At 39.9% G+C, this 14,780-nt stretch overlaps 1 protein-coding gene and 1 long non-coding RNA gene across 5 annotated transcripts in view; one reads left to right on the top strand and one right to left on the bottom strand.

Moving 5' to 3' along the window:
• GPSM2 (G protein signaling modulator 2) overlaps positions 1-14,780 on the top strand; it is a 99,201-nt gene that overhangs the window by 83,610 nt on the left and 811 nt on the right. For all 4 annotated transcript variants that reach the window (XM_021690244.1, XM_044914574.1, XM_021690242.2 and 1 more), the window contains 2 exons: positions 318-477; positions 1,520-1,737. In XM_021690244.1, coding sequence (XP_021545919.1) covers positions 318-477; positions 1,520-1,737 — 378 coding nt within the window. The remainder of the gene's footprint in view (positions 1-317; positions 478-1,519; positions 1,738-14,780) is intronic.
• LOC110580544 overlaps positions 1-14,780 on the bottom strand; it is a 51,240-nt gene that overhangs the window by 34,561 nt on the left and 1,899 nt on the right. The window lies entirely within an intron of this gene.

Here is a 14,780-nt window from a genome sequence, read left to right on the forward strand (position 1 = left end):
CCTGGGATCATGACCTGAGCCGAAGGCAGATGCTTAGCTTAGACTGAGCCACCCAGGTGCCCTGAGGTACATTTCTTTAGCCCTGGAAATACAAGGATTAATAACTATACATAACTAGAATAAAATATAATTAGAAATGCTTTTTGTTAGTTGGATTGAAATAACTTTATTACCAAGGTTGCCATCTTGAATTCTTTATAATGAAAGTGTCAATTTTTATTTTTAATCTTCATCCTTTACCTTTTGCATATGTATGATATTGTTCCATTGATGATCTGATGATAATGCTGGAATATTTATATTTTCTCTCATTTCAGAAAGTCAGTACAGATACTATTGGAGATGAAGGGTTCTTTGACCTGGTAAGCCGATTTCAGAGCAATCGGATGGATGATCAGAGGTGCTGCTTACAAGAACACAGCTGTGGGCCAGCTTCAACTGCAGCTTCTTCCACTCCCCCTAGAGTGATGCTAAAAAGTGAGTGATCTGTGTTTCTACCCCCCTTTTAATAGTTCCTTGTGATATCTTGTGATACTCTTTCTGAGAGTTTAGTTCTCATCAGAGCAAGTACAGTAAATGAGCCTGAACCCAGGTTTATTGGAAATGCTGGTATTTCTTCAGTTCAAAACAAAGTTTTGTTTCAGTTTCCCTAGGTTTATCTGTATTTTAGTCCACCACATTTTCTACTAACTACAGCATACTGTCTCCCTAGATTCTTTGGGACTGGGAAAAAAATCTAACTTTAAAAGTAAAAATAGTGAAGGGAAAAAATTTAAGTTCTACATACCTTATAATTCTATGTAAAACACAAATGCTTCCTATTTGGATTTTAAAAAGCCAGTACAGACTGAAGCCGAACCTGTGACTAAGGCCGAAGCTAAGGTATGCTTGAGCCGTAGAAAGGTCTAAAATGGGTTACTTAAAATTTTCTACTTCAGCTACCAAAAGACTTCCTCTGCCATAGACTAGGACTTATCAGCAACACTTAACTCTTAGCTAAATGGTTCCTATCCAGGGCATAGAATAAAAACACTGTCTCATTCATTCTCACGTGAGAAATTATCTAAGAAAGACAATTTATTACCTTCCAAAATCTAGCTCCAGATCTTAAAAAGTACAATTTTTTTTTTTAAAGTAGGCTCCACATCCAACATGGAGCCCAACACAGGGCTTGAACTCATGGCTGTGAGATCAAGACCTGAGCCAAGATCAAGAGTCAGACAGTTAACCGACTGAGCCAGCGCCCCTTGTAAAGTTACATTGTGAGTGGGCGTTAGATAAAAGTAAATACAGTCAAATCTGAATAACATCAAACTGGATCATCTGAAGTCCTCTGGGATTCAGTCTTCCCTCCCTGCCCATCTAGTCAGGCCCCAGCCTATCAGTGACTCTGAGTGACAGAGATAAAACAGGGGGACAGAGTGGATGCTGGGACTGAACAAGGCAGAAAGGAGTTATATGTGTATTAAAAATATGCCTAAATATTTTTATAATGTTATGGATTTTTTCCTATTCATAGCACCATCTGTTTCCATGGTATCCCCCAACACGGATGAGTTTTTAGACCTTCTTGCCAGCTCACAGAGCCGCCGTCTTGATGACCAGAGGGCCAGTTTCAGTAATTTGCCAGGGCTTCGTCTGACACAAAACAACAATAAGTCTGTCCTTGGCCACCTGATGACTAATGACAACAAAGAGCCTGATGAAGACTTCTTTGACATCCTTGCAAAATGTCAAGTATGTATGCATATTTGTGTTAGTCTGTGTATGCCTCAGATGCTGTTGGGAGCTTTGTCAGTATTATAATTCTAATTTGGGAAAGGCTCATTTTGTATCAGGGACACACTTATTATTCAGGGGCCCATCACACACTATATAGATCCCTGTGATGGCTTTTTACTTTATTTTGGGTGGTGAGGCGAGGTGAGATGTTGCTGATGACTCTCTGAGCTGTGGTGGAGAGGAGACTGTGAAGGGTATAAAAGGAGACCTAGAAAAGAGCCCCCCTCAAAAAAAAAAAAAAAAGCCCCTCTTTTCTAAATGTTAGGAGAAAGCATAGGGAGCAGCCAGTGATTAATATGGGAAGAGTCTAGCTGGGGCCCTCTTTAGAGAACTTTAGGAGTAATGCACATATTGAGATAGCTTTCATTTTTTAGTTATTTTAATAATTATTTGCCAGAATGGTTAAGGAATATCTCAAATGGCTTGAAGAGGACCACAAGAAAAATAACCGTTATTTTTACTAAAGAGACATTTCCTCTGCCCAACCCTAATTCTGTGTGTTTTCTCATTCTTAAAAAGATGAGGTGATGACACATATACTATCCACCTGTCATTCATTCAACAGAAAATTGAGCATCTGTAATGTTCTCTGCACTATTCTAGACATTTGAGACACATACTTGGCTTTTAAAGGATCCTACATTTTAGTGTGAGAGATAGTAAAAAGTCTGTACATGTGTATAGATATTCTAGGTCAGTTACTGATAAGGTGCTATAAAGAAAATTAAAGCAAGATAAAGGAGTGGGGTATCCAGGGGTGGTGGTGGTTAGGGAAGATGTTTCAGGATTGGCATATGAACAGACATCTGCATGAGGTGAAATAGTCAGCCATGTGAATATTTAGTGAAAGTGTTCCATGCAGAGACAACAAGTCTCTTCTTGGATATACAAGGATAAGGGAGAGTGGTAGGAGATAAGGATGGAGAAATAACTAGCCTATATCTTATAGGCCATGATGAGGTCTTGTATTCCAAATGTGATAGGAAGACATTGGACAGTCTGAAAGCATGTGGAGTGGCACAGGGTGTTAGTAGAAAGACCAGCTAGAAAAACCAATATGGGTAATTCAGGCAGAAGATATTGGTGACTTTGACTAGTGTAGTGGTGGCAGTAGTGATGATAAGCAGTCAGAAGAGGGGTATATTTCTGAAGTTACGGTTGACTGGAAAGACCTGTTAATAAACTGGATGGAGGGGAGGGTGTAAGAATCAAGGAGGGCTCCTATCTTTTTGACTTTGCACTGAGTCAGTGAATGGTACGGTTTACTGAAATGGAGAAGAAAAACAGGTTTGGGAAGAAAAAGCAGTTCTACTTTAGATACATCAATTTGAGTTATGTAAGTAGATACTCAAGTGGCGATGTTGAGTAGGCAATTGGATATAAAACATCTGGAGTCCCAGAGAGAAAAGATTTTGGGGAGTCATCAGCATATAGCTGGTATTAAAGCCTTGGGAAGATAGTATCTAAAGAATAGATAAATATGAAGACTAAGCCCTGGGAATTCCAAAATCTAACTGAACAGAGAAAGGTAAGCCAGCAAAGCAGCAGTCAGCCCAGAGAGTGATAGAAGCAAACTGAAGAAAGTGTTTTAAGAACACTGCTAAGAAGCCAAGTAAGATGATGACTGATCTACTAGATTTGGCAACATGGAGATTATTAGTCATTTTGAAAGATACTGTTTTAGTGACATGATGGGGACAAAGGATTGAGGGGGTTGAGAACATGGAAAGTGTAAAAGGGGAGATAGTGGGTTTTTTTTTTTCTTTTGGGAGTTAATGCTGCATGAATGCTGACAGAAATGATCAAGTAGAGGGAGGAACAAGTGATGCAGCATAGTATGGGATAGTTGAAGTTTTTGCGCAGGTGAGAAGGAAAGCAGAGTATATGTCTACAGATGTGGAGGTAGTTGTAGGTAGGAATTCTCTCTGGTGGCTTTTATTTTGTTACAAAGTAAGAAGTAGGGCCATTAGTGGAGATTGTGGAACATGACCAGGGAAAAGTAACAGAATTACTGAGCTACCCTGAGGACTCATTTGAAATAAGTCACTGAAATAAGACAGGTCAGTAGAGTGGTATATTTTCTTTGGGTATAACCAACTGCTTAAGGATACAGAGATTTAATCAAGGTCAGTATTTTGACAGAATAGGATGGAGAGGGAGAGAAGTACATACCAGGGAATTACTTTAATAAGGGACTTTGTTAATAAGGGACTTTGGAATCTAGGCTGCATCTAAGAAGGGAAGTAAGGAAATAAAAGGTATGGAAGTGAAAATTAACAGCGATCCCAGTGGCTTTAAGAAATACTGAAGACACGTCCCTAATAACAGACCATCAACATATATGAAGCAAAAATTAACAGAACTGAAGGGAGAAATGAACATTTCTAAAAATAGCTGAAGGTTTCAAGACCCCCCCCCCCCTCAATAACAGGACAACCAGGCAGATGATAAACTTGAACAACACAGTAGGCTAACTACCTCTTACTTTTCAAGTGCACATGGGATATTCTCCAGGAAAGACCATATGTTAGGGCCACAAAGTAAGTCTCAACAATTTTAAAAGACAGATATCATACATAGAAGATACTCTGACCACAAAAGGATGAAGTTAGAAGCATGGAGAATTCACAAATTTGTGGAAATTAACCAGTAAGTAAAGAGGAAATCACAAGGGAAATTAGAAACTACCTAGAGACTGATGAAAATAACACAATATTCTAAAACTTTGGGATGTAGTGAAGGCAGTATTCAGGAAAATTTTATAGCTGTAAGAAGGAAAATCTCAAATTAACAACCTAACTTCACAGCTTAAGGGGCTAGAAAATGAACTAAACCTAAAACTAGCAGAAGGAAGGAAATGGGAGAACAGAAAAATAGAAAAAAAAAATCAAATCTTAAAGCTGGTTATTTGAAAAGTTTAACAAAACTGGTAAACATTTAACTAGAGTTAAGAAAAAGAGAAGCCTCAAATTACTAAAATTAGAAACAAAGGTGGGGCCATTACTCATATTCCACAGAAATAATAATTTTAGGAGAATACTATGAATGATTATGTTGGATAACCTGTATGAAATGGATAAATAACGAGAAACACAAAATCATCCAACACTGAATCATGAATAGAAAACAGACCCATAATTAATCCATAAGGAGATTATATCAGTAATCAAAAACCTCCTGACAAAAGCACCAGACCTGATGGCTTCACTGGTGAATTCTACCACACATTTAAAGAAGAACACCAGTCCTCATACTCTTCCAAAAAACTGAAGAGAAGGGAATACTTCCTATTCCTAAGTCATTCTATGAGGCCAATATTGTCTTGATACCAAAGCCAGACAAGACACTACAAGAAAACTTGAGACCAATATCCTTTTTGAATATAGATGCAAAAATCATCAATAAAATACTAGCAAACAGAATCCAGTAAACGGATTATACACCATGCCCAGGAGGGATCTGTTCCTGGAATGCAGGTATGGTTCAACATAGGGGAATCAATCAATGCAATACATACACATTAATAAAATGAAAGCGGAAAAAACCACTTGATCATCTAAATGAAGAAAAAGCATCTGACAAAATTCAACACATTTTCATGTTAAAAACACTTAACAAACTAGGAATAGTAAGAAACTTATGAGGGGTGCCTGGGTGACTGAGTCAGTTGCAGTGTCTAACTTGATTTCAGGTCAGGTCTCAGTATTGTGGGATCGAGCCCCATGTGGGGCTCTGCACTCAGCATGGAGTCTCCTTGTCCCCCTCCCTGTGCCCTTCACCCTGTGCACATGTGCACACGAACAGATTAAAAAAAAATCATTTATGAAATATCCACAGCTACCATCATACTCAGTGGTAAAAGAAAAAAACTATTCTCTAAGATCAAGACAAGGAGTCCACTTTCACCACCTCTATTCAACATAATATTAGAACTTCTAGTAGAGCAATTAGGCAAGAAAAAAAATCCAGATTGGAAAGGAAAAAAATTATCTCTGTCAGAAATGACAGTCTTAGATACAGAAAACCCTAAAGATTTCACCAAAGCCCACAAAAAACCCTGTCAGAACTAAGAAACAAATTCAGCAAAATAACAGGATACAAAATTAATATCCAAATATCAGTTGTGTTTCCATACACTAACAATGATGAACAAGTTTTTACAAGTTATTGGGAGGGGGGAAATTAATTTTTATAATAGCATCAAAAAGAATAAGCTACCCAAGAATGAACTTAACCAGGGAGGTTAAAGACTTGAACAATGAAAACAATAAAATGTTTCTGAAAGACATGAAAACCTCATAAATAATATGGAAAAAAACTCACGTTCGTGGATTATAAGACTTAATATTGTTAAAATGCCAATACCACCCAGAGTGTAATCTACAGATTCAATGCATTCCTTATCAGAATATAAATAAGGTTTTTTACAGAAACAGAAAATTCCACCCTGAGATTCCACAGGAACCCAAATAACTGAAACAATCTTGAGCAAGCAGAACAAAGTTGGAGGCCTCACATATCCTGATTTCAAATTTTACTACGAAGCTACAGTAGTCAGTTATGGTACTGGCATAATGACAGACATATACACCAATAGGAAAGAGAGCCCAGAAATAAATCCTTGAATACGTGGTCGAATGATTTTCAGCAAGTATGCTACGACTATTAAATGGGGAAAGGATTCTCATCATCAAATGATTCTGGGAAAACTATCCACATGCAAAAGAATGAAGCTGGACCCTTACCTAATACCATATATAAAAACTGATTCAGAATGGATCAAAGACCTAAATGTAAGAGCTAAGACTATAAAATCTGTAGAAAACATAAGGGGAAAGCTTCAAGATTTTGGATTTGGCAGTGATTTCTTAGTTATGACACCAAAGGCACAGGCAACAAAAGAAGAAACAAACTGGACGTCATGAAAATTTAAAACTTTTGTACATCAAACAATTTTACAAAAGTAAAAAGGCAACTCACAGAAAATATTGCACATCATATAAACGATAAAGGATTAATTCAGAATATAGAGAACTCTAAAACTTAACTACAAAAAAAGCTATTTCAGAAACGGGCAGGGGCGCCTAGGTGGCTCAGTCGGTTAAGTGACCGACTCTTGATCTCAGCTCAGGTCATGATCTCAGGGTCATGATACTGTGCCCCATGTTGGGCTCTGTGCTAGGCGTGGAGCCTGCTTTAAGATTCTCTCTGCCACTCCCCCCCCACCAAAGAATCCAAACAGACATTTCTCCAAAGAAAATATACAAATGGCCAATAATCACAGGAAGGGATGCTCAACATCACAAATCATTAGAGAAATGCAAATCAAAACCACAACGAAATACCATCTCACACCCATTAGGAAGCTATCATTAAAAAAAAAAAAAAAAAACCCCACCAGAAAACAAGCATCAGCGAGGATGTGGAGAAATTGGAACTGTCAGTGCACAGTAGGTGGAAATAGAAAATGGTGGAGCTGCTATAAAAACAGTATGGTGGGATTTTCCAAGATGGCGGAGGAGTAGGAGAACTCAGTTTGGTCCCAGGAATTCTGCTACATATCCATCAAATCATTCTGAACACCTGTGAACTCACCCAGAGATCTAAGAAAAAGAATTGCTACAATTCTACAAATAGAAAGGCAACCACACAAGATGGAAAAACTCACCTCAGAAGAGGCAGTAATGACTTACCAGGGACCTACTCGGTATAGATATAAGTAAGACATTGGAACTAGAGTTCAGAATAACAATTATAAAGACACTAGCTGGGCTTGAAAAAAGCATAGAAGATACTAGAGAATCTCTTTCTGGAGAAATAAAGGAACTAAAATCTAATCAGGTTGAAATAAAAAAGGCTATCAGATGCAATAAAAAAATGGAGGCTCTAACTGCTAGGGTAAATGAGGCAGAAGAGAATTAGTGATAATGAGGACAAAATCATAGGGAATGAGAAGCTGAGAAAAACAGATAAACAACTACTGGATCATGAGGGAAGAATCTGAGAGATAAGTGATACCAGAAAGTGAAACAATATTAGATTAATTGGGATCCCAGAAAAGGGAGGGGGGGCGTGCAAATTATAGCTGAGAACTTTCCTAATCTGGGGAAGGAAACAAGCATTCAAGTCCAGGAGGCACAGAGAACCCCCCCCCCAAAATCAATAAAAATAGGTCAACACCTCAACATATAATAGTGAAGCTTGCAAATCTCAGAGACAGAGGAAATCCTGAAAGCAGCTCGGGACAAGAGGTCTATAACCTAAAATGGAGAAACATTAGACAGGCAGCAGACCTGGCAGGCCAGAAAGGACTGGCATGATATATTCAGAGTGCTAAATGAGAAATATGTAGCCAAGAATACTTTATCCAGCTAGGAAGTCATTCAAAATAGAAGGAGAGATCATAAAGCTTCCAGAAAAAAACAGAAACTAAAAGAATTTGTGATCACTAAACCAGCCCGGCAAGAAATATTAAAGGGGATCCTTTAAGCGAAGAGAGAGCCCAAAAGTAACATAGACCAGAAAGGAACAGAGATAATATACAGAGACAGTGACTTTATAGGTAATTCAATGGCACTAAATTCCTATCTTTCAATAGTTACTCTGAATGTCAATGGGCTAAATGCCCCAATCAAAAGACAGGGTATGAGAACTGGATAAAAAAGAAAGACCCATTGATGTGCTGTCTGCAAGAGACTCATTTTAGACCCAGAGACACCTCCAGACTGAAAGTGAGGGGGTGGAAAACCATTTACCATGCTAATGGACATCAAAAGAAAGCTGGGGTGGCAATCCTTATATCAGACAAATGAAATTTAAAAAAATTTTTTTTTAAAGATTTATTTATTTGAGAGAGAGAGAATGACAGAGAATACATGAGGGGCGGAGGGTCAGAGGGAGAAGCAGACCCCCTGCTGAGCAGGGAGCCCGATGTGGGACTCGATCCCTGGACTCCAGGATCATGACCTGAGCCAAAGGCAGTTGTTAACCAACTGAGCCACCCAGGCGCCCCTGAAATTTTAAATTTAAACCAAAGATGGTAATAAGAGATGAGGAAGGACACTATATCTATCCAACAAGATTAACAATTGTAAATATTTATGCCCCTAACATGGGAGCAGCCAATTATATAAACCAATTATTAACAAAACTAAAGAAACACACTGATAATAGTACAGTAATAGGAGGGGACTTAAGATTTATTTATTTGAGAGAAAGAACAAAGAAAGCACAGGAGAGGTGGGGAGGGGGAGAGAGAGAAGCAGACTCCCCACTGAGGAAGTCTGGGCTCAATCCCAGGGTTCAAACTCAGGGCTGAATCCCAGGACCCCGAGATCTATGGCCTGAGCTGAAGGCAGAAGCTTAACTGACCGAGCCCCCAGGCACCCCAATAGTAGGGGACTTTAATACCCCACTCACTACAGTGCACAGATCATCTAAGCAGAAGATCAACAAAGAAAAAACGGCTTTGAATGACACACTGGACTAGATGGATCTCACAGATATATTCAGAGCATTCCATCCTAAAGCAGAATGCATTTTTTTTTTTTTTTAAGATTTTTATTTATTTATTTGACAGACACAGCAAGAGAAGGAACACAAGCAGAGAGAGTGGGAAAGGGAGAAGCAGGCTTCCCGCTGAGCAGGGAGCCTGATGCAGGGCTCGATCCCAAGACCCTGGGATCATGACCTGAGCCGAAGACAGACGCTTAACAACTGAGCCACCCAGGTGCCCCCCCCCCCCTTTTTAAGATTTTATTTATTTGACAGAGCACAAGCAGGAGGAACGGCAGGGAGAGGGAGAAGCAGGCTCCCTGCTGAGTAAGGAGCCAGATGCGGGACCTGATCCCAGAACCCTGGGATCATCACGACCAGAGCCGAAGGCAGACACTTAACTGACTAAGCCACCCAGGTACCCCCAGAATACACATTCTTCTTGAGTCCACATGGAACATTCTCCAGAACAGATCACATACTGGGTCACAAATCAGGTCTCAACTGGTACCAAAAGACTGGGATACCCTGAATATTTTTGGACCACAGTGCTTTGAAACTGGAACTCAATCACAAGAGGAAATTTGGAAAGAACTCAAATACTTGGAGGTTAAAGAGTATCCTACTACAGAATGAATGGGTCAACCAGGAAATTAAAGAATTTTTAAAATTCATAGAAACAAATGAAAATGAAAAAACCTTCGGGATGCAGCAAAAGCGGTCCTAAGAGGGAAGTATGTAGCAATACAAGCCTTTCTCAAAAAGTAAGAAAGGTCTCAAATATACAACCTTACCTTACACCTAAAGGAGCTTAAGAAAGAATAGCAAATAAAGCCTAAACCCAGCAGGAGAAGAGAAATAATAAAGATTAGAGCAGAAATCAATGAAATAGAAATCAAAAGAACAGTAGAACAGATCAATGAAACTAGGAGCTTGTTCTTTGAAAGAGTTATTAAGATCAATAAACCCCTAGCCAGACTTATCAAAAAGGACCCAAATTAATAAAATCATGAATGAAAGAGGAGAGATCACAACCAACACTAACGAAATACAAACAATTGTAAGAACGTATGATGAGCAACTATATGCCAACAATTCAGGCAATCTGGAAGAAATGGATGTATTCCTAGAGGCGTATAAACTACCAAAACTGAACCAGGAAGAAATAGAAAACCTGAACAGACCCATAACCAGCAAGGAAATTGAGGCAGTCATCAAAAATCTCCCAACAAACAAGAGTCCAGGGCCAGATGGCTTCCCAGGGGAATTCTACCAAGCATTTAAAGAAGAATTAACACCTATTCTTCTGAAACTGTTTCAAAAAATAGAAATGGAAGGAAAACTTCCAAACTCATTCTGTGAAGCCAACATTACCTTGATTCCAAAACCAAAGACCCCACTAAAAAGAATTACAGACCAATATCCCTGGTAAATATGGATGCAAAATTCTTACCAAGATACTAGCCAGTGGGCTCCAACAGTACATTAAAAGGATTATTCACCACAACCAAGTGGGATTTATCCCTGGGCTGCAAGGTTGGCTCAACATCTGCAAATCAATGTGATACATTAATAAAAGAAAGAACAAGAACCATATGATCCTCTCAATAGATGCAGAAAGAGCATTTGACAAAGTACAGCATCCTTTCTTGATTAAAACTCTTCACAATGTAGGGATAGAGAATATCATAAAAGCCATATACGAAAAGCCCACAGTGAGTATCATTCTCACTGGGGAAAAACTGAAAGCTTTTCCCCTAAGGTCAGGAAAACGACAGGGATGTCCACTCTTAACACTGTTCAGCATAGTACTAGAAATCCTAGCCTCAGTAATCAGAAAACAAAAAGAAATAAAAGGCGTCCGAATCGGCAAAGAAGAAGTCAAACTCTCACTCTTTGCAGATGACATGATACTCTATGTGGAAAAGTCATACAGGAATTAGCAAAGTGGCAGAATGTAAAATCAGTACACAGAAATCACCTGCATTTCTATACACTAAAAAAGAAGGAAGAGAAATTAAGCAGTCGATCCCATTTACAATTGCACCCAAAACCATAAGATACCTGGGAATAAACTTAACCAAAGAGGCAAAGGATCTGCACTCAGAAAACTATAAAACACTCATGAAGGAAACTGAGGAAGACACAAAGAAATGGAAAAACATGCCACGCTCATGGGTTGGAAAAACAAATACTGTTAAAATGTCTGTGCTACCTAGGGTAATCTATACATTCAATACAATCCCTATCAAAATACTATCAACTTTTCTCACAGAGCTGGAACAAATAATCCTAAAATTTGTATGGAACCACAAAAGACCCCAAATAGCCAAAGGAGTGTTGAAAAAGAAAACCAAAGCTGGTGGCATCACAATCCTGGACTTCAAGCTCTATTACAAAGCTGTCATCATCAAGACAGTATGGTACTGGCACAAAAGCAGACACATAGATCAATGGAACAGACTAGAAAACTCAGAAATGGACCCTCAACTCTATGGTCAACTAATCTTTGACAAAGCAGAAAAGAATACCCAATGGGAAAAAAACCATCTCTTCAACAAATGATGGTGGGAAAATTGGACAGCCACATGCAGAAGAATGAAACTGGATCATTTTCTTACACCATACATCAAAATGGTTGAAAGACCTAAATGTGAGACAGGAATCCATCAAAATTCTAGAGGAGAACACAGGCAGCAACCTCTGTGATCTCGGCCACAGCAACTTCTTGCTAGACACGTCTCCAAAGGCAAGGGAAACAAAGACAAAAATGAACTGTTGGGACTTCATCAAGGTAAAAAGCTGCACAGCAAAGAAAAACAGTCGACAAAACCAAAAGACAACTGACAGAATGGGAGAAGATATTTGCAAATGACATATCAGATAAAGGGCTAGTATCCAAAATCTGTAAAGAACTTATCAAACTCAACACCCAAAGAACACATAATCCAATCAAGAAATGGACAGAAGAGGGGTGCCTGGGTGGCTCAGGTTCAGCATCTGCCTTCGGCTCTGGTCATGATCAGATCTGGTCCTAGAATCAAGCCCCCTGCCGGGCTCCCTGCTCAGCGGGGAACCTGCTTCTCTGCCTCTCCCTCTGCAGCTCTCCCTGCTTGTGCGCTTGCTAATAAAATCTTTTTAAAAAAACTTTTTTTAGGGCGCCTAGGTGGCTCAGATGGTTAAGTGTCTGCCTTCAGCTTAGGTCATGATCCCAGGGTCCTGGGATGGAGCCCCGCATCAGGCTCCCTGCTCAGCGGGAAGCCTGCTTCTCCCTCTCCCTCGGCCTGCCACTCTCCCTGCTTGTGCTCTCTTTCTCTCTCAAATAAATAAAATCTTTAAAAAAAAAAAAAAAAAAAGTATGGTGGTTCCTTAGAAAGTTAAAAATCACCATATTATCCAACAATCTCATTTCTGGGCATATGTAACCCAAGCAGTTGAAATCATGGATATGAACAGATATTTGTACACCAATGTTCAAACAGCATTATTCACAATAGCCAAAAGATAGAGGCAACCAAGGGGCGCCTGGGTGGCTCAGTTGGTTAAGCGACTGCCTTCAGCTCAGGTCATGATCCTGGAGTCCCGGGATCGAGTCCCGCATCGGGCTCCCTGCTCAGCAGGGGGTCTGCTTCTCCCTCTGACCCTCCCCCCTCTCATGCTCTCTCTCTCTCTCTCTCTCATTCTCTCTCTCAAATAAATAAATAAAATCTTTAAAAAAAAAAAAAAATAGAGGCAACCAAGTGCCCATTGGTAGGTGGATAAAATGTGTATACCTACACAGTGGAATATTTTTCATCCTTAAAAATGAGGAAAATTCTGAAACAAGCCACAACATGGGTGAACCCCGAAGGCATTATGCTGAGAAGCAGGCAGTCAGAGGAGGACAAATACAATACAGTTCCACTCATATGAGGTAAAGTAGTCAGATTCATAGAGACAAAATAGAATGGTGGTTGCCAGGGGCTGGAGAGGGGAGAATGGGAGCTACCGTTTAAAGGTTTCGAGTTTTGGTTTTACAAGATGAAAATGTTCTGGATATGGATGGTGATGACCACACAGCAGGATGAATGTGCTTAATACTAAACTGTACATTTAAGAATGGTTAAAGTGGCAAACTTTTACAATTTAAAAAAAAAGTTTCCTGGGGGATTACTGTCTAGGCTGATCTGGAAAATTGGAGGTGGCAGTCAACATGGGATGCTTGAAATCATGCTTGTAAAGACAATGCAATTACTGAGAGTGGCCAAGTCTGGCCTATGACCACGGGAGCTAATGGATAAGGCAGAGGTAAAGAATGAAGACCAGAAGAGAAGAGGTCTAGGGACCCCAGTGCCCAAGTGTTGGATGAGTTGGAGGACAGTGAAATCACCACAGCATAAAGGCAGGAGAAATGAAGCGTGAGCCGGGTGCATGTATGTGGCGGGGCAGCCGCTCATGAGGAGGCGTGTGAGGGTCCCAGGACTGCGGGGTTAAATGTGAAGGCAGGTCAGTGCACAGTGCCCAGCAAGAGTGGGCACTCCAATGTCAGCCTGCATATTCCCACGCTGGAGCTTACAATACCAGACACTCTATGTACACTTTTAAGTGCTTATATTTTTTAGTTGATCAATAACATTTCTAATGTACTTCTAAAATAAGGATCTAAGTTAAAACTTCAAGGAAAAAATCTGGGCTATTTAACAGATTTAAATGCTTAAGACAGGGCTAGACAGAGAACATTTTAGGCTTTTCAGGCCCCATGGTCTTTGTCACAACTGCTCAACTCTGCTGTTGTAGCTGGCAAGCAGCCACATGCAGTTCATCAACAGATGAGCATTGTGGTGAAATGAAAAGGAAACGTTATGTACAAAAACAGGAAAAGAACACAGTAAGATGGGATAGAGTAGAGCCTAGTCTAAGGGTGAATTCTAGAACGCAAATGCCCATACCCAGAACAAGGTGGCAACTCATTCACTTCTGGTTGCTTCTGATTCTGCACAGCTGGGATGGTATCTGGGGCTCTGTTCTTTCTAAAAATCCTTCAGGTGACTTGGTGGGCAGTGAGAACCACTTCTCCAAATGGCCCTTCCCAGAAAGTGGGTTCCGGTTTGCTGACCCCTGGCCTGACACAGAATTTGTAAGGTAGTGCTACAGGGTTTTTGTACCTAACATTCTAAGGATTTGAGAAGTTGTATTTGCCAGTGCCTACTCTGTAATATTTGACCTTGTATCTTAATTAATCTTACCAAAGCCATGATGTTACACTTCTACATAATACTTGCTAGATTCTGATTATGTAAGTCATGGCAAAAGTTTGTTTTTTTCTAAAGATCTTATTTATTTATTTGACAGAGAGATAGCACAAGTAGGTAGAGTGGCAGGCAGAGGGAGAGGGAGAAGCAGACTCCCCAATGAGCAGGGAGCCCGATGCGGGGCTCGATCCCAGGACCCTGGGACCATGACCTGAGCCGAAGGCAGACACTTAACGACTGAGCTACCCAGGCGTCCCAATGGCAAAAGTTTTA

Source organism: Neomonachus schauinslandi, chromosome 4, assembly GCF_002201575.2.
Source record: "Neomonachus schauinslandi chromosome 4, ASM220157v2, whole genome shotgun sequence".
NCBI lineage: Eukaryota > Metazoa > Chordata > Mammalia > Carnivora > Phocidae > Neomonachus > Neomonachus schauinslandi.